This window comes from Calonectris borealis, chromosome 16, assembly GCF_964195595.1.
Source record: "Calonectris borealis chromosome 16, bCalBor7.hap1.2, whole genome shotgun sequence".
NCBI classification, from domain to species: Eukaryota; Metazoa; Chordata; class Aves; order Procellariiformes; family Procellariidae; genus Calonectris; species Calonectris borealis.
The window spans coordinates 6169992-6189192 of NC_134327.1; the positions used below are offsets into that span (position 1 = coordinate 6169992).

The window sequence follows — 19201 nt, forward strand, 5'->3', positions numbered from 1 at the left end:
GAGAAAATGGCGGCCGCCCTGCCCGCCGCCTCAGGGCGCTCACGTGGGCGCTCACGTGCGGAGGGGCGGTTTCCGGAAGCGCTCGGCGGCGGTTGCGGGTGGTGCCGAGCCGAGCCGGGCCGCGCTGCGGGCGGGCTGGTGCGGGATGGAGGTGATCAGAAGCAGTGAGTGACCAGCCGCCCCCGCGCGCCGGGCTCGGGTCGCACCTCGCGGCCGCGGCGGGAGGCTCCGAGCCGGCGGCGCAGAGGACGTCCCGGTGTCCCGGTTTCCCTTCCCCAGGCTAGCGGCGGGGTCCGGCCTCCGGCTCTCCTTCAGGGGCGAAGGGGGTCCCCGCTCCTCCCCGCGCCCGTGAGGGACAGCCCTGAGGGGGGAGGTGCGGCGGGCGGGCCTCCGCCCGCGCCCCGAGGTTGAGGGTGCGGCGGGCGGGCCCCGGAGCGGCAGGCCCTAGCAGCCCCGGCCCCGCCACCGGCCCCGCGGTCGCTGGCAGGTGCGGGCCGCCTCAGCCTGCCTGAGGGGCGGCGGGCTGCCGTGGGAAGTCCTTAGTAGTCTCAGGTGTGTTTTACCCCTTTACCCGCAGATTTTAAGGATAACCTAAACAAAGTTTATGAAGCCATTGAAGAGTCGGACTTCCTGGCCATTGATGGGGAGTTTTCAGGTACAGTTGCGCCTGTTTTGTGATTGTGAACTGTTGGCAATATTTGTGCAGGGTCCCAGGTGCCCGACTTTGCTCATGTAACGTATTTCAGTCGTGGCTTGAAAAAGCTAAAGCTAAGGCTACCACAAAACGATTAAGCCACTTATTATATGTGCGATAGCAAAGTTTTGGTCAAGGAAAGGTACATGTCATACTCATGCTGCTTCTACTCCCTCCCCACAGTAATCTTTTAACATGTTAATTGATTTTCAACTGCAGCTCAAGAAAAAAAAAAAAGATTATTTTATATATGTCATGAAAGCAAGAGATTGGGATAAATAAGGGAGGCCCTGCAAGTGTTTGGACAGGGAAAGACAGCAGTAGGAACTTTTATGTTTGTAAACCTTGGAGGGTCTATGCACCAGAGAGATGCCTTGAGAAGGGCTTTAGCTTTGGGATACGGAGTTCAGTCAACCATGAAACATAAATGTGATCAAGATTAGGTTTTGTTAGATGTGGTGCTTATGGAATTATAGTTGTTCTTATGTATTGCTTAAGGTGACTAAGTCATTCAATAAATCTATGGACAGCACTCATCCCATTTTTAGTTTGACTTTGATTCTGCATTGTGTTGTAAAGACCATCAACATTATATTACTGTTAGATCTTTTCATGTTACAATCATGTAGAATAGGAACCAGAGCAGCAGAGCTTTTGCAGCAGAGCTTTACTGCTGGAACACTACCATTAAACTAGGTGGCTTTTATGCTAAGACGCATACTTTTATGAAATAGAAAATCTTTCTCAACTGAAATAATCTTAATATGTACTTTAAGTGAAAACATTTTTCTTAAATTACCAGTTGCATTTCTTTGCTGTGGCTAATTTTGAAAAGCTTACCCAAAGCAAAATATGTTCTACTTTTTCAGGGATCAGCGATGGGCCTTCTGTTAGTGCATTAACCAATGGCTTTGACACTCCAGAAGAAAGGTATCAGAAACTTAAAAAGGTAAAGTGTTTACCTTGACTAAAATGAAAATGCTGGAAAAAGGTTAGAACTCTTTAGTTCAGAATGGAGACAATGTAGGAAAATATGACAGAGGTCTGTAAAATTGAGTTACGTAGAGCAGACAGGGATTGCTTGTTTCATTGTCTCTACTAACACAAGAATTGGGGAGTGTTGCATTAAACTTGCAGAAGTCATGATCAGAACAGACAGACATGATTCCTCACGCAAGAGTTAGTAGAACTTGTTAAAGGGTGTTGAGAGTGTTAAAATTTATCAGTTCAAAGGGGGACTGAGTAAGAGAAATTCAGTGACAGAGAAACGACATCAGGACTAGGGTCCTTCTCAAACTACCTCCCCTGCCAGCAGGTACAGTCCCTAACAAAACTTAAATGCCAGCTGTCACCACCACTTCTGCCTCTCTGCAGCACAAAAAAAAAAAAAAAAAAGGGTGTGCTGGAGGACATCGAACTAGTTATGAAAAATAGCCAAATGACCACAGGAGACAACATATGGTGTGTGAGGCTGAAAAGATCAAAATGGTGATGTTTTGGGTTTTGGGTTTGGTGTTTGGTTTTGTGGTTTGTTCCCTTCCCCCCCCCCCCCCCAAAAGAAAGGAATCAGAAGAGAGAAATGCTAAGCATCTCAGCACATGCTGTTCCCTGAAGTGTCCAAGGAGTCAATAAACACTGTTTACTAATATTGATGAGGGAATTACTGGTTAGTGCTCCTACTGAGAAACTAGGACAACAAAAGGACAAAAAATGGGGAGGAGGCTTTAGCTAAAAAAAAAAAACACCCAAACACTAAAGGAGACAATACAAGCAGAGACCAGTCTGTTGATATTTTTATCTTTATACTCAAAGATAAGAGAGGAGGACTAATTTTGCCACCCATATTTTTTTCCCTATGATAGAATTGAATAATCCTATGTCTTCTTTGTGTTTAAAATGGGTGTTTGGCCTTCAGGAGGAACGAGTCTTTCAGTGAGATCACAATGCTTGTCTATTTTCTTGTACACTTGCAGTGGTGTTAAAAACCTTTCCAATATTGATCCAACAATTATGAAATACTAGAGGACATGATGGTAAAGTGCCTAGTAACTATGCTAGTACATCTATCACGTTATCCACAGTTAGCCACGTGGATTAGAAAAACATTAAATGTATTATTATGTGTATTTGAAAACTATATACAGCCAGTGTCCCTCACAGCCTGCTCCCACGCTATGGGGAGTGTAAATGAATGTTGAGAAGGAGGACTGACAGCTGCTTTGAATGCAGCATCTGTTGTGTGTGAGCAATAGATGGAGAGAGATGGGACTTCCCTCAGTTCTTGTCTGTTTAGGGAGTGGAAGTGCATACTACAAGTCATCTTTGGGCAATAGTCAGATGATTAAATGGGGATGAAAGCTAGTTGAAAAACTCTGGTGTATTTACTTCAAAATTACCAACAGAACAAACATCAGTTAAGATTTGCTTAATTTTGAAATGGAGAGAAGCCATATTTGTTGTGGATGCACCCCGGTTATCTTTAAATCTGTACAGTTTTTATTCTCATGCAAAGTTTTCCTTTCCTTTCCAGCATTCCATGGATTTTTTGCTCTTTCAGTTTGGCCTTTGCACTTTTAAATATGATCACACAGAAGAAAAGTATGTTACTTTCTTATTCCTTGTTTTCTTAATTGAGGAATTTATGCAGTAATATTGATAAGCTGTATTGACATGCAACTCATCTTTTTCACAGGTATATAATGAAGTCATTTAATTTCTATATTTTTCCAAAACCCTTTAACAGAAGTTCACCAGATGTCAAGTTTGTCTGTCAGGTTAGTGGAAAAACAAGTTTGATTTTGTTTGTTTAAGGTATACCTGCAGCAAATGTCTAAAAAATATTTTCAGGAAAACTCTACATCATTGTAGAGGGAGAAGTGGTTGGTTCTTTTAGCAGCTTAAAAGGCAGATAAACATGAGTTTCTGGGGTTTGTTTTTTTTCTCATAGAAGAAATACGCAGTTAAGAGCAATCCCTAAAAATGAGCTTGAAGGGAATATCTTTGACTTCAGTTTTTAAATCTTGCTACACATTACATTTTGTGGTTTCTGGAATTGGAGATAATGTTCCAAACCTGGCAAGATGATTTTTTTTTTTTACATTTATTTATTTATTTCTTGTCTGACTTGCTGCTCCCTTGCTTTTTCTGTGTGATCCTTTATTCCTATCTGCTTATCTCACTTTCACTGCATCCCAGGCTATTGCCAGCATTTTTCTGGTCTCAGATTTGTTCTCCTGAACCACATTTTTTAGTGTATTTATTGTTCTTGTACTTTATGGAAGTTGAAAATAAATAACAAAAGTAGCATAGCCTAAACTTGCTGTGGCTTCTTTAGGGTCACAAACTTGGTTGCTCTTGACTTTGGACCTAGTATAATTTCTTAAGAAGTGTAAAAATAATTGAATTAATCTTTTTATGCCACAGATACTTTTGCGAATTGTAAAGCTATTTTCTTTTGTTGCAGAGTTCAAGTATAGATTTTTTAGCAAACCAAGGATTTGATTTTAATAAAGTTTTTCGCAATGGTGAGTTGTTTGATTTTTTTTTTCCTTTCTTTCAATGTCTGCAAAATTTATGATGACATCTTTCTTCATTTTCTGCAAAAAGAAAAAAACAGTCATTCATGATACTCTCTTAACACATAATGAAGTTCTTAGAATTACTCTGATCTACAGTTGTGCAGATAGTTACTCCCTTTCCAAAAATTCACTGCATAGATGCAACTGAATAGAATCCCTATTTAGGTAAGTGCTTGATTGTTTATTTTTGTTTGGTGGCTAAACATAAATAGATAGATTAACAAGTTATGTAGCTGTGCAATGGATCAGTAGTGACATTTTAGAAAAAGTATCAGTGCCTTGTAATAGGTGCTGCTGCAGTCTATTATTAAAACAATGCAGACAGCAAGAAAGAGCTGTGTTAAATATTTTTATGATTGTCACCTACAACTCTGCAGTCCTCAGGGTCGTGCCTTGTGCAGATGAGGCATATAGCTCTTAAGAGTCCAATGCTACCAGATAATCTGGCTAGAAGGAAGCCTGTATATACACAGATAAAGAATGGGGTCTAGAATAGATGACTGAAAGGGAAGGATGTGTTTTGAGCCTTCAGGGGTGTAACACTGTCAAACGCTAGGTTAGTAATAAGTCTTTGCTAAATCATACATCCCGAATTTCTTACAGTGAGGGTGGTGAAACACTGGAACAGGTTGCCCAGAGAGGTGGTAGATACCCCATCCCTGGAAACATTCAAGGTCAGGTTGGACGGGGCTCTGAGCAACCTGATCTGGTTGAAGATGTCCCTGCTCACGGCAGGGGGGTTGGACTAGAAGACCTTTAAAGGTCCCTTCCAACCCAAACTATTCTATGATTCTAATTTGTCTCTAATTATGATGAGCTTTTGAATGTCTTTGTTTTGTTTTGTTTTTAGGAATTCCATATTTAAATCAGGAAGAAGAAAGACAGCTAAGGGAACAGTATGATGAAAAACGTTCCCAGGCCAATGGTGCAGGATCTCTGTCATACATTTCTCCTAATGCTACAAAGTGTCCTGTAACAATTCCTGAAGACCAGAAAAAATTCATTGAGAAAGTAGTGTAAGTAAAATTGTTTAATATCCTCTGATGTTGTTGAAACTAAAACATAAACAATCGTGACATGTTTATATGTTGAAGCTATTTTTATTAGTTCCTAGTTGTGAAATAGTTCTCTTTTCATTATGAAGTGTTTTCTTGTCTTTTGGGGAGAGCTGTAAACATCATAAAAAGAAAAGGGTAGATATAGAAGGAAATAATCTCTTTCTTCCAGGGAACAGATAGAAGACTTATTAAAGAATGAAGAAAATGAAAGTTTGGAACTGGAGCCATGTACAGGGTCAGTTTCTGAAATTACATATATTCTAAAAAAAAAATTTATTTTGGCCATATAGAGTTAGGGGAGTGACAAGGAAGAAGAATATCTTTACTTGGGTTAACTGTAGCAAAATCTACATTTGACTAATCTCTGAAGGTTGAGAAAACGTGGTAACTTACATGAATGTCATACTCTGCTTTATGAGCCATAACTTCTGCATGTAGTGACAACATATTTAAGTGTGTGTCTTGCATATGTGAGCCTCTTTTTGCTATTACTGAAGTGCTCCATAAGCCTTGGATATGCATTTTATAAACAAATTTCTCAAATGTATTGAGCTATCAATAATCCATAGTTGACACTGTATTGAAACTGGTTTTAGTGGGTCTCCTTCCAAAAGTCTATTTAGCTTTGGAGTCCAGATGTTTGGAGAGTACAGTTATTTAAAAAATAAAAATTTAAAAAAAAAAGAGTTTAGAAATACTAGAACATTGTGAAGCTGGGGGTAAGGTAACATCACTGTATCTATATTCAGTAATCATGAGTACAGAATATTTGCTTCTGAGAAGATATGTGGATAACTGTACAAAATAGTGTAAATGCCTTTACAACTTGGCAACTGAACATCAGAATTCAGTAAAACCCTTCCAAGCCTATAGGTTCTGGTAGCAGTGACTTACGCTTCAAAAATCTTTCTACAAATGAACATGGAGCCAGCTTTAACTGAACATTATTATTTTGAAACGCTTTTGTAAGTGGAGTATTAGTAACACAATTGTCTTTGATTTTAGATTTCAGAGGAAATTAATTTATCAGACCTTGAGCTGGAAGTAAGTTACTGGTAATACTGCTTTACTGTATATTTTTAGTATTTCTGATAAGAAATCTGGGTAAGGTCTAATCTACTTCACCTCAGTGGTGATTCATTTAGACTTTTTTTTTTGTCTAAGAGAAGACTTTCATAATGTTCTGAAGATAAATTGCATTAAACTGGTTTGTGATGATTCATTTGAATATTTTAAAGCTTAGTATTTATTTTATCATTCCTATCTAAAATCTGTGAATAGACTAGCACAGCCTAGAATTATGTAACAAATGCAACTTGACAGGTTTTTACTGAAGAGAAAGTGCATGTGCTTATACAGATTGCGGACTTTACTTGAAAAACTACTAGTTCTATAGTAGGTACTGGTATGTTTATAGTTTTCTGTTAGATGCCAAGTATAAGCATTTCTGATGACTTAAAAATCCTAATTCTAGTAGTAATTCTCTTCTCCTTTCTTGTCTTACTTTATCCCTCATCCTTGCCTAAATATATCCTTTAAGGCCTTAGGAGAAACTGTAAAGTTGTCGGGATTTCATTGTTCTGACTGCACTAGTAAAATGTGGAAATCTTTTTTTGTACATTTAGTTAATTCAGTGTTGCAACAGTATCTGACACTCTGTTACTTACACTGGAAGTGGATAAAATAAAGCTTCCCTCTATAAAATGGAATCTCAAGAAGTGAGCTTCAGAACTAGTCTGAAAAAAAGAGGTTTTCAAGAATTTTTCTGTGTGGATTTTTTAATATATTGATAGAATATCTAAAGCTTCCAGTAGCACATAATGTTATGTTTGTCTGACACTTTTTCTTGCATCTTCTCTCAGTGGATGGAAGTGTGTGTTCATGAATTGCATTTTTTTTAACATTCAGCTGTGTTGCTTTATATGTATAGAGCTGTGTACGTTGTGTGTGTATATTGTGTACACTCTGTGTGTATATTGGCGAGAGAAAGCAAAGTTGTGAAGTTAGCATGGAAATACTTAAAGCAGAAAACAACGAGGTTATTGATTGCCCTTGTGTCCTGAAGTCTCCATGGGTCATTTTCTCTATTGAAGTGTTCTGTTGTGCAACAGTGTTTTGATGCATCCAAGGTTTGTGACATGAAGCAGCTTGAAAGTGAGGTCTAGGTTCAAAATTGTGTGAGAAGTCAGGGTGGAGAGGACACAATAGTACTTTAGTACGTGTTCTCTAGTACTAATTTTAGTAGTAGCGAGAGGACGAAGGAAACATGCTGGTTCTGCGGTGGTTATATAATTGTAGTTAGTTTATTATAATGGGAAGATCAGGGTAATAGCTGCTTGTTAAGCGGTGAAAGACAATATTCTCTGACCTTGCTATTGGTTGGATGCTCTGTGGCTCTATGTATGATAGTACTTTGGTAATTAAACGTGGTTGTGGCAGAGTGATGCAACCCTGTAGCAGAGGTAACGAAATTTGTATTACTATTTCCTATTAGAGCTTACTGTTAGCAGGAAGTTCAGGGTTGTTTTTAAACCCTAGAATAAGTGACTTATTAAAGGCATGCAGTTACCAAAGAAGCTGTCTTGTGGCTGCAAGTGAATGAGAGCTTTCTCACCAGCGTTTTGGTTTTGGATTTCAATCACAGATTCTAGTTTGTGATGAAGTATCTAGATGATGTTTACTTAATATTACTAAAATAAGAAGTTATAGATTCCACAGCAATACAATGGGAAATTTGCATAAGAAAGTACATTTTAGTGCTAGTTACTGTTAGGTAACGTTAAGGAGGCCAATTTAACTAGCCCATTGCGTAAAATTTTCCATTATTTTAAATTGAAAAGGAACTTTTAATAGATCTTTTGCACTTAAGACTTATAGTAATAATGAAACATGAAATTACCAAATCACTGTTGTGGTTTCAATATGCCAAATGCTTATATTTACTTTTCATTTGTTTTGATGTAGATATCCAAAAGGTATCCATGTTGAAACTCTGGAGTCAGATAAGGTAACTAGGCATGTTACTGCTGTAAATTTACAGAAACTTACAGGTCTTAAATATGAACTTCTCAGAGTCATTCCTCAAACTATACATTTTTTTATTTTAGAAGGAGAGATATATTGTTATTAGTAAGGTAAACGAAGAAGAACGAAAAAGAAGAGAACAGCAGAAACAAGCAAAAGAACAGGTAAATAAGTTCCATTTCATTAGTTTACATGAAGGAGGGAGGGGGAGAATCTATGACTTCAATTAGCTATGCAAAACTGTGTGATAGGTTTTGGTAGTATTTCCCTTTTGTTTGGCTGTGGCTGTTGTTTGAACTTTATCTTCCAAACTCTACCAGATAACTTAGGCTTTGCAATAGCGCAAGAAGAGTTGCAAGATGCTCTACAAAATTTTAAAGAATGAGTAACTGTAGAATACTGAACCAGTATTCTGGAGCAGTGAATTTCTCCTCTCATGAATCTGCTCTATCAGAGAAGCATGGTCTAGTAATAGGAGACATCAGTTGATTGCATTTGTTGGTGCTGTATAACAATAGTCATTTCAAAAAGTTTTGCAGAAATTCTTGAGCAAGTTTTTACATTATTTGGATTCACAATCTGTCCTTGGAGTAGTATTCTGTTACAAAACCTGCTTGCTCTTAGTTGTCTGAGTTAAAATGTCCTGTACAATTCATATGTCATCTGACTTTTCTTGATAGAAACATGCTGCACACGACTACTGTAATAACAAGTTGACTGGAAGGTCATGTCTTGTATATTCAGGCACTCTCAGCATTGTTTATGGGACTTGATATTTTTGCTTACTGAGTCTGACACAAGTTTCAAGAGGTCATAAGACTTGAATTGTGGGAATTCTTGATCATGCTCTTGTGATTTGTGCTTACACATTTCAAGATAAAGTCAACTTGGGTGGAGCAATAATACTTGCATGCAGAATGCCTCTTGAGAGGGGAAGAGGTATTTAACAGAGACCTCAACTAATGTGACATCTCTTTTTCCAAAAGGCAAGTTAGGGACAATTTACTACTACAGTAAATTTTTCTGAAGCAGTCTTTATAGGTGTATTACTCACTCTGACTAGTGGCATTCAGAGCTGAACTAAAATAGCAGTGAATGTTTTTATTTCCCTTCTGATTGAACAAAAACAAATAATGCAAGGCAGAACTTACTTCCCTAGACCTGAAAAAGAAAAACCTGTTACAAAAAATTCCTGAAGTGAAACTAAAATAGATGCTCTAGTCAGATCCCCCCAAACCAATCTGAGTCAGTTTAAAATGTGTATCTTGCAGTATATAATATTGTGTTTGTATAATATTGTAGTTGTGTAATATTTCTTATTTTTGTTTATATAAAGAGTGAAGAATGTTTCTTCCCCAGTCTCAATTTTAGCATAAAAATACGGTCTGATTTAATAGAAATAACAATCAGGATCAACCTGTTGCATCTTATAACAGTGTATGTAAAATACATGGCTGAAGATATGTAGCTTAATTTTAGTATCTTCTTGAGCTGTTTGCAGTCTAATAGCTGTTGAGCACTATTGAAGATCTTGTATTGACAGTGAACTGACTACAGCTGTATTGGTCTGGTTGGGATGAAGTTAACTTTCTTCATAGTAGCCAATGAGTTGCTGTGCTTTGCATTTGTGGCTAAAACAAGTGTTGATACCATACAAGTGTTTTGGCTACTGCTGAATGACTCTTGCACAGTGTCAAGGCTTTCTCTCTCTATTCCACCCTTCCCCCCAAAAGCGAGTAGGCTGGGGGGGTGGGCAAGAGGTTGGGAGGGGATGTTCGTGGTTATGGTGTTTATCTTCCCAAGCAACCTTTAAGCATGCTGAGGCCCTGCTTCCCAGGAAGTGGCTGCACATCTGCCTACTGATGGGAAAGTGGTGAATGAACTCCTCTTTTTGCTTTGCTTGTGCACGCAGCTTTTACTTTTACTAAACTTGTCATTATATTGATTCATGAGACTTTTTGCCTTCCTTTGAATTTCTTTTATTTTTTTTTCCTTCGCCCCCCCCCTTCTTCCTCCCTATCCTCTGGGAAAGGGGAGTGAGCAAAAGACAGAGTGGGTGTTTGGCTTCTGGCCAGGGTCAACCCACCGCAATAGCTCGCGACTTGTCCTACTTTACAGAGAACTAGAGCTACATATAAAACTGGAATTCTATCAGCAGCATCCTGCTTTGACCTCATGTGTCTTCCAAATATTGACATTTCCTCTGTGGTATGTTCTTGATTATGTCTGAGAAACAGTTTGAGCCAAACTGGTGTGTCTACCAGTTCGCAGGTACAGTTTTGACAGTATTTATACTTGTGTTACACTGATGTCGGAATCTTTGCTTACAGGAAGAATTGAACGATGCGGTAGGATTTTCCAGAGTCGTTCATGCCATTGCTAATTCTGTAAGTTAACATGATTTTTAATGTACCTTTGGTTGTAAGAAAAAAAAATCATTAATTTAAAGAAAGAATTCTTTTACTGTTACATTTTGGAAGATAAGATGAAACACAAGTTGAAGTGGCTTCTCTTCCCCCCCCCCCCTTTTTTTTTTTTTTTAAGTTGATGTTGCTTCATGTTTTAGTATGGTAGGTTAAGTAAGCTCTTAAACTAATGATACGAACAACCTCATTATCTGCAAGAGTCAACAATACCAATTTCTTCGGGCTCTTAAAAAGATTCTCTTAAGTAACTGAGCTTTGAGGGCTTTTTTTCTCTGTCCCGAAAAGATTGTTGTTTGGATTTTTTTTTCTTTCCTGGCAGTTAAAGGCTTAATCAGAGAAGGTCATCTGGTTCTCTTCTACTTACATAGTTAAAATAGGCTATAGTTTTACATCTGTCCCCTTCAGCCCAATTATTTTCATTTAGTTGTTACAGCCTGCTGTGTAGGGAAAAAAAAAATGTACGCATATTATTTTCTCTAGCAAATGGAGGATGCAGGGAAGGAGAAAAGGTTGTCATGTCAAATGAATCAAAGTTACCATTTAAAAAATTTCTTGTACTTTTTCAAGAAGGAACTTGCTTGTACAACATCTGGCGTGAAAGCTTCTGCACTGTGAGAAGCCAGATCATGCCCCTAATAGCTACCGTATGTTACAACCGTAAACAATATATTGTGAGTTGTTGTACAAGTTGTAAATTAAAAGGTAGTGGACTGAGAAATCACTTGACTTCAATCTTAAGCAGATTGCATTTGGAAACCAAGTTGTAAGTAGCTGTTCTAGTGCATCTTCTCAACATTTCAAGCTGCTGCTGAAGGCTGTAAGTGGTTGAGAGTAGAGGAAGAAGGAGTGGCTGCTCTGAGAGAATGGAGGAGTCTGTGGGGCAGGCAGAGAGCAAATGGGGAGGTTTGATTTGTACTTGTTCCTAGCTGCCCTCGGCTAGCATCTGGGATAGGTGCTTTTCACAAATTGCCCTTACTATGGCCATGATCGGAAGTGTAACTGACATTTAATGTTCTTTTCACAGGGGAAGCTTGTTATTGGGCACAATATGCTACTGGATGTTATGCATACCATACACCAGTTCTATTGTCCCTTACCTGATGTAAGTAATCTTCTGAGTGTTCAGATGATGAAATAAATGCCTTAATGTATTTGTCTTTGGTCTTATCTCCAAACTTTCTTGTGAATATGACAATCTGATTGTATATGACAATCTGTTAAGAACAGAAAAGTATTTTAAAAAGGACACTTGTTACTTCTGTGCTACTGCCTTATTTTCTTAAATCTTCATGTAGAAAGCTTAGTTGGATTGAATTCTTCTCCTTTACATTTTTAAAATGTTCAAATTAAATGTTGGAATTGAATTGTGGTTTCTGTTCATATCTGTTAGTCCTTCAGAAACTGCTTGGATAATGGCAGGTAAATTTAACCGACTGACTTGTTAAGATACTGGTCTGGAGCATTTTTCCCCCTGTAGTTTACAAAGTGGGAATACATGTTTTCATATAATATAGTACAATTAATAGAATGATAAGAAATCTTGTAGCAGGATGATGTTCATTGGGGTGAAGAGGTGGGGTGTCTGGATAATTGGAGGGAGCATACTTTCATGACTGCAGTAGGGCAGTCTAACAGTTCATGACTGCAATAGTCTAACAATTAAGTTAAACTAAGCAATGTATTGGCACTGAGGACATTATCTGAAGAGGCTAAAGGTCTCATTGGAAGGATGGCCCGCATAATGGTTATATTATTTGCAATCCTCAAGGGCTTGTGGGTGTTATGGGAAAGACTTGATTATGAGATGGGAGAAGAAGGTTTGGGACCTGTTCGGACAGTGTTGGAACATAAGCAGTTGTCAGTTGTTCCTATACTTTTGACACTTGGAAGATCTAAACCTGTAGGCAGTCAACTGTCCACCTGGAGTGACTGCATATATTCCATTGACATATTAAACGCAGAGAACATTCAAGTAAAACTGTTAACACATATGGAATTAGAGGTAGTCTAGGTTATATAATAGGATAGGGTATTCATAGAATCATAGAATAGTTCGGATTGGAAGGGACCTTTAAAGATTGTCTAGTCCAACCCCCCTGCCGTGGGCAGGGACATCTTCAACTAGACCAGGTTGCTCAGAGCCCCGTCCAACCTGACGTTGAATGTTTCCAGGGATGAGGCATCTGCCACCTCTCTGGGCAGCCTGTTCCAGTGTTTCACCACCCTCACTGTAAAAAATGTCTTCCTTATAGCTAGTCTAAATCTACCCTCTTTTAGTTTAAAACCATTCCCCCTTGTCCTGTCGCAACAGGCCCTGCCAAAGTTTGCTACCATCTTTCTTATAAGCTCCCTTTGAGTACTGAAAGGCTGCAATAAGGTCTCCCCGAAGCCTTCTCTTCTCCAGGCTGAACAACCCCAACTCTCTCAGCCTTTCTTCATAGGAGAGGCATATTGGAGGTGATAGAACATTTCTCTTACGAATCACAGATAAATCAGAAATAATTAGTCTGTAGTTCTATGTAATTGCAGGTGGTATTTATGGTAATGCTGACAAATACATCTCTTATGAGATGAGAATTCAGTCACTGTATCTCAATTTTAGAAGCTGATTGGATAATTGTAGCTATTGCTATCTATCATTCTGAGACTAATAAACAGTTAACTTATTTGGATTTTATCTTCTGGTTTAATGTTAAATTAGGACCTAAGTGAGTTCAAGGAAGTAACATCATGTGTCTTTCCCCGGTAAGTTCTTAGTTCAAACTTCCAGCTGTTTTAGTATTGTTTTAGCAAGCTGATATTGTTTGTCCTAGCCCTGTTACCTAGCTGTTACTGGAAATACTGGAACAAGTTAGATAAATATAGTTTTAAAAGTATTCTGTAGCATCTCCTTTTCAGAAAAGCGGTGCTATTGTTCTGCTTCTTGGCAAAAGATGCAGCTTTGCTGCCCGCTTGTTTTTGGCATGATGTTTGGTGTTTTGAATCTGCACTACATTTGGAGCAAGATTTATTTGTTGCTTATTGTTTGCATCTCTTGCTATTGCTTAGTTGCTGTCCTTTTTCATGCTGAACGAAGCCAAGGAGTGTTTTGGCTGCTCTACGATCTGATAGTAATTTTTCAGTAAGGCGAAACTGATGTTTCCCAGCTAATACACGAAAACATCTTTGAGGATTTGTCAAAAGGGACATTCTTCCATTTCAACTTATTTAGCTCTTACTTTGTTTCTAGGCTGTTGGATACTAAATTGATGGCAAGTACACAACCTTTTAAGGTAAATTAATATAATATTATAGAATGATTTGAAGATACAAGTTTGCATTAAGCGTGTATTGAAACAAATTATTTTTTTTTTTTTAGAGAAAAATGTCTAATGATGTTTTTTGTGATGCTCCTTTTTTGTAAAAGAATGATTTTTCTTAACCCCGTCTCTAAACTTACAGAATTTTTAGAATACAAATTTTTACTTTTGTACAAGTGACTTTTGTGTTTGTTCCAGTTTTAAGGTAACTTAGCATCTTTGAATTGCAAAATATGTACATCATTAGGTTCTATTGTGGCCTGCTGCTCAGTGGGTAGTCAGCAGGAGAAAAAAACTACAGGTTTCTCTTAAAACCTCTTGCAGCATGAGTTTTATTATTCCAAAGAAGTATCGAGGTAAGTGGTCATGCTCTCTTGCTTTCCTGTGTGCCTTTGGAATGAGTTAATTAAAAAACATGCTGATGAAGCAGCATCTATTTTTCTGCATACCTCTCTGACTTTAGAGCATTGCATTGCAGAAAATCTCATTAGCATGTACTTAGAAGGTATTTTCAGGTTTGTCTTGCATACTACTGTAGTAAGAACAGAGGCTTTTGTATTCTGAAAACTTAATAATCCTGTACAAGTTTTATGTTTGGTACAGTTATGTTGATATTCATAATTTTTACAGTAGATGCTTGGGTTTTACTATCAAGTGGTGCTTTGGGATGCCAATGTAATGCATCATTTGATCTTGTTCATTGTACTGAGTTCTTGATAACTTTTCAGACCGCAGACTTGATGGTAACAGTAAACAGCTGTCATGATTTAGAACCAAAGGAAATTTGGTCCTCAAAAATTTCAGACAACTTTAAGAAAGATTGTGCGAGCTTTTTGGTTTTCTCTTGCTATTGATTCTGCATGTTTTTTCCATTGTTCTGATTGACAAAGTATATTTGATTATTCAGGAAGTTTAGTTTGAAGAAATTAATAATCTATATATCTTTTTGTGACATTTTATATATGTAGGTAGATTCAGTAATGCAACTCAGCTAAGCTGAAGAGTAGGAGCAGCTTTCTGATTGTCAGGCTTCTCTCACTGTCTTTGTATTACTTTAAATCAGCAGTATTTACACTTATAAAAGTATTCAAGAATGTCCAGTCAGCAAGCACATTTCAATTCACCTTGAATGCATTCAACCATTATGATCAATATTTAGGATATTTTGCTGTGCTGTTTGTGCTGCCTTTTCACCTGCCACATGTACCATACATGGAACTAGATTCAAATAGAAATACTACTTTTGCATAATTCATCATCAAGAATTCTGGAAAGTATTAATAAATGCTTGTGACTCATAGATATTATGTTGTAGGTGAGGCAAGTTAACTTTTTAAAACTTGCCTTGACAGACTTCTCTGGTGTATTAGTTTGAAATGAGGCTATGTTCTCTAAATCTTTAGAGAACACAAGGTGGCAGCAGGAAATACTCATTTTATCCTATTTGATTTCAGTTTCCAGGGAAAATGTGCTTGGCATTGGCAGTTAATGGTGTCTTTTCTTGCAGGAGATTATTAATAATACATCCCTTGCAGAACTGGAAAAGCGTTTAAAAGAGGTTCCATTCAGCCCTCCTAAAGTTGGTAAGGATATGTCAAAATGGTCTTATTTCTGAAATATTTTCCTCTTTCAGGGGCAAGGAAGTGTTTTGATTATTTTTTTTCTTGGTCTGAAATGTAAATTCCCCTATTAATACTTAGTGTTTTGATGAAAGGGACTTTAAACATGGGCAATATACATATAGTGCAGTTGTATTTAGAACTATTAGTGGAAGTCAGTAGGAATCCTTCCACTTTATTTCAGACAATAGAAGAATGGATGTATTCAGTGAACAGCAGTTTCATCATCTTTAATGACGGCATTTTGGTTTTTAGCTTGATTTTTGATGAGTAACTTGAAATTGGTTTAAGACTGTTTCATTTGGTTATTTTTGTCCTTCAGATCAAAGCCAGAGCACTCTATAGGTACTTGGACAAACAAAACCAAGAAAACTTACACAGACTAGTCATGCGTGTTCTAGAATTTATTAAAGTTCCTTTAGAGCTTTCTTTGCTTTGAGGTGAATGAAAGGGTATTTAATCAAAGGGCAAGCTTATCTCGAGGTTCTGGAATTTTTCTTAAGCTGCTGATTTAGAAAAGGGAGGGCAATACTGAACAGTAGAGTTGTTGAAAAGGAAAGTCTCAATGCTTAATCAAAACCAAGATGAGCAATACTTTTTTATATTGCTGAATGTGCAGAGCAGATGCACTTAAGCTGTAGTAATAGTACAGATACTAAGATGGATAATCTACAATCTTCTCAGACAACAAGCAGGAGCTGTTGGTGCCTAGACCTAAGTAATACCATGCATATGGAGTGTACAGTAATTGCATGCAGAGCTTTTAGTGGCATATCCTCTGTAGCTTCTTCTCAGGATGTAACATAATTTGGCAGCTGTCAGGTACTATTTTTTGCGGATGTAATATAAAATAATAATTTTACCAATTTTTTTTTCTTGAGCAAAGTATGACAATACTGGTTAACTGACTCAGAAGTGTTAATATTTCATCAGAGATGATTAATGTGGTTCAGAACATCCAAAGCAAAGCATGTTTAAAGATACTAAGATACTTTAGTTAACTGTTCGTTTACATTTTCTTTTGGATATGTATCTATTAAAAAAAAAATTAAGTAAAGCACTAAGAAATGTCCTTTTCAGCTCAGCCAGTATAGCTTAACGTTGTCTGAATCTCAGAGAACTTTATTTCCATTTAATTTATTGCATTCAACCTAGCAAAAAAAGCTAAAACAATGATGAAACATACACGATGAAACATGTATAGAAATACTAGCATAACTTATACAATGGAAATATGTAAGCATATATACTTGCTGCATTTTGTAAAAAGAAACTTGAATCCAAACTTTACATACAAAACTAGAGTAGTAAAACATCAGGCCTTTTTTCAGATAAGCCCCTGTAATATTTACTTAAAAAATAGAGAATTCACTTTTCAGTCTGTACGTTAATGTAACGGTCATGAGTCTGGCTTTTTAAACAGGACAGAACAGTCCTATTCTCAGTATAACTTCTAGAAGAAAATGAGCCAGCTTTCTAGAGGTTGAGAAGCTAGCTACAGAGGTGAAATAATGTTGATGTTGGGAGTGGGAAAAATTTAAATGATAAAGAAAAATGTGTGATGTGCACATATTTCTCTGTTACTGAGACTTAGGCACTTTCGAACACTTCTCTTCAGAGAAGTGCCTATTAAGGTTCCCACTTTCAGAGGTGATTCAAGGGATACTTCTCAAGGTCTTCACATAAACACCAAGCGTGATTGTCAATAGAGACATCCTTTAATCACTTAGTTCTATCTTCATCATTTAAATCCCTTGAGAAATCTGACTATAGGTCCATCGGATGATTAGCAAACAGGTTAATAGTAGAGTTTTCAATTAGCCTGAGTGTCTGTCTTTTGAATGCAAGACAGTCAGGAAAAAATACTCTGTGTGGGGAATCCTGCTGTCATTGTGTTAGAATTAGCACTCCAATTTGGCTAAGTAGGTCTGTGGATTAATAGCTTTTTAATAGGAAGGAGTTTCTATCCTAGAAGCCTATTCTTATTTAAAAAATACAAAATAAAACTGTGCTTTTTTCAGAACTTCTGAAATTTTGGAACATCTGAATTTCAGAAATTCTGAAAATCGTATAAACTTACCCAAATGATGTTATGCTCTGACAAAATAAGTGTGTGGCTAAGCATACAGGGCTGCCTTTAGGTTCAGTGATGTTTACAAATTATTTTTTCTCCTCAGAAAGTGCCGAAGGGTTTCCAAGTTATGATACAGCTTCCGAGCAACTTCATGAAGCAGGATATGATGCTTACATTACTGGACTGTGCTTCATCTCCATGGCTAATTTCCTGGGTATCTATGTAGTCTTTTTTAAACCTTCTCCTTAGTGCTATCTGTAGCTGCTTATTACATACTGAATTTCTTCTTCATTCATTAGGTTCATTCCTCAGTCCTCCGAAAAACCATGTGTCTGCTAGATCAAAACTCATTGAACCTTTTTTTAACAAGTAAGTAGTTGTTGTATTAAAAGACTGCCAAAACATGGAAATATAACACTAGCCTTAGAATATGTATCTCTAGCCTCAGAATCAATGGCTAACTGCATTTTTCTTTACACTTCAGTTTTGATTGGCTTTCTGGTTCACACTAGTAATGCTGTCGAGAGGCCAGAATTTGTAAAGTAAATACCTTTTCTTTTGAAGAGAATGGTTTACTTTCTGCTAACCTGTAAAAGGACACTTAGAAGTGTACCTGAACTGCTTTAATGGCCTTGTCCATGCCAGTATTGAGAATATGTTTACAATCTTGAAAAATTATTTCTGGAGTAAGCTTTGGGAGTAGTGGAACTGAAGAAAAACTCAGGTGTTCAGGTGTTCTTTATGTTGTAGGACACTGTCAGAAACTGGTGATAGTTAAAACTGAGTACACTAAACAGTCTGGAAAAACTAAGATATCCCTACTGTAATATCAATCCAAATAACACAAAACTATTGTATTAACATTATCAGGTAACCCAATTTAAGAAGGCATAATAAACATATATGATTAGTAGTTTATGGGATGATGCTATGATCAGTATTTTGCTTTTGAATTGGATCTTCATGCAAATTGCTTGAACAAATTGAAGTAAGACTTGAGAAATCTAGATCTCTTTTGCACAGATTTGATTCTTTGCATGTTTAATTTGTATGTTTTACCTTATGAAGTTTCTAAAGATAGTATAACCTGTCACATAAAGGGAAAGGGGTTGAAATTAAAAAGCTGCTAGTGCTTTAGTCTGTTTGTTTAAATTCAGGAGAAATTTCATCCTTTCAAACCCTGTCATATGGGAGCTGGCAAAAGTAATTATTTTAGCTTCAGATGGCCCACACAAATGAGGGAATAATCATGATCAATGGCTTTCAGCAGTCATTGGTCTGGAAACCAAATGACTGTAGTGACAGCAGTTTGGTGATTCTCTTGACGCTAAGACACGTGAGGCAGTAACTCATATATTCTAGCAGACATTATAAATTGTATGTATATTCCTTAGATTGAACATGGACCCACAGTGACCTCTTGATTTGA

General features: G+C 37.4%; 1 protein-coding gene across 11 annotated transcripts in view; it reads left to right on the forward strand.

Annotated features, from left to right (window-relative positions):
• Positions 1-3: 3 nt before the first annotated feature.
• PARN (poly(A)-specific ribonuclease) overlaps positions 4-19201 on the forward strand; it is a 62921-nt gene continuing 43723 nt past the window's right edge. For 2 of the 11 annotated variants that reach the window (XR_012676090.1, XM_075165001.1), the window contains exons 1-19: positions 62-164; positions 578-655; positions 1564-1643; positions 3225-3292; positions 3387-3468; positions 4158-4218; positions 5123-5288; positions 5500-5565; positions 6336-6374; positions 8295-8337; positions 8438-8518; positions 10473-10562; positions 10685-10741; positions 11805-11882; positions 13482-13525; positions 14010-14052; positions 15587-15662; positions 17876-17986; positions 18072-18141. Coding sequence is in view for 10 of the 11 variants with exons in the window: in XM_075165001.1 (XP_075021102.1) it covers positions 146-164; positions 578-655; positions 1564-1643; positions 3225-3292; positions 3387-3468; positions 4158-4218; positions 5123-5288; positions 5500-5565; positions 6336-6374; positions 8295-8337; positions 8438-8518; positions 10473-10562; positions 10685-10741; positions 11805-11882; positions 13482-13525; positions 14010-14052; positions 15587-15662; positions 17876-17986; positions 18072-18141 (1352 nt within the window). In the remaining variant the exon portion in view is untranslated. Of the gene's footprint in view, positions 374-493; positions 656-1563; positions 1644-3224; positions 3293-3386; positions 3469-4157; positions 4219-5122; positions 5289-5499; positions 5566-6335; positions 6375-8294; positions 8338-8437; positions 8519-10472; positions 10563-10684; positions 10742-11804; positions 11883-13481; positions 13526-14009; positions 14053-15586; positions 15663-17875; positions 17987-18071; positions 18142-19201 lie in introns of those variants that run through there. The other 9 variants (XM_075165011.1, XM_075165006.1, XM_075165005.1 and 6 more) reach the window with 9 other exon arrangements.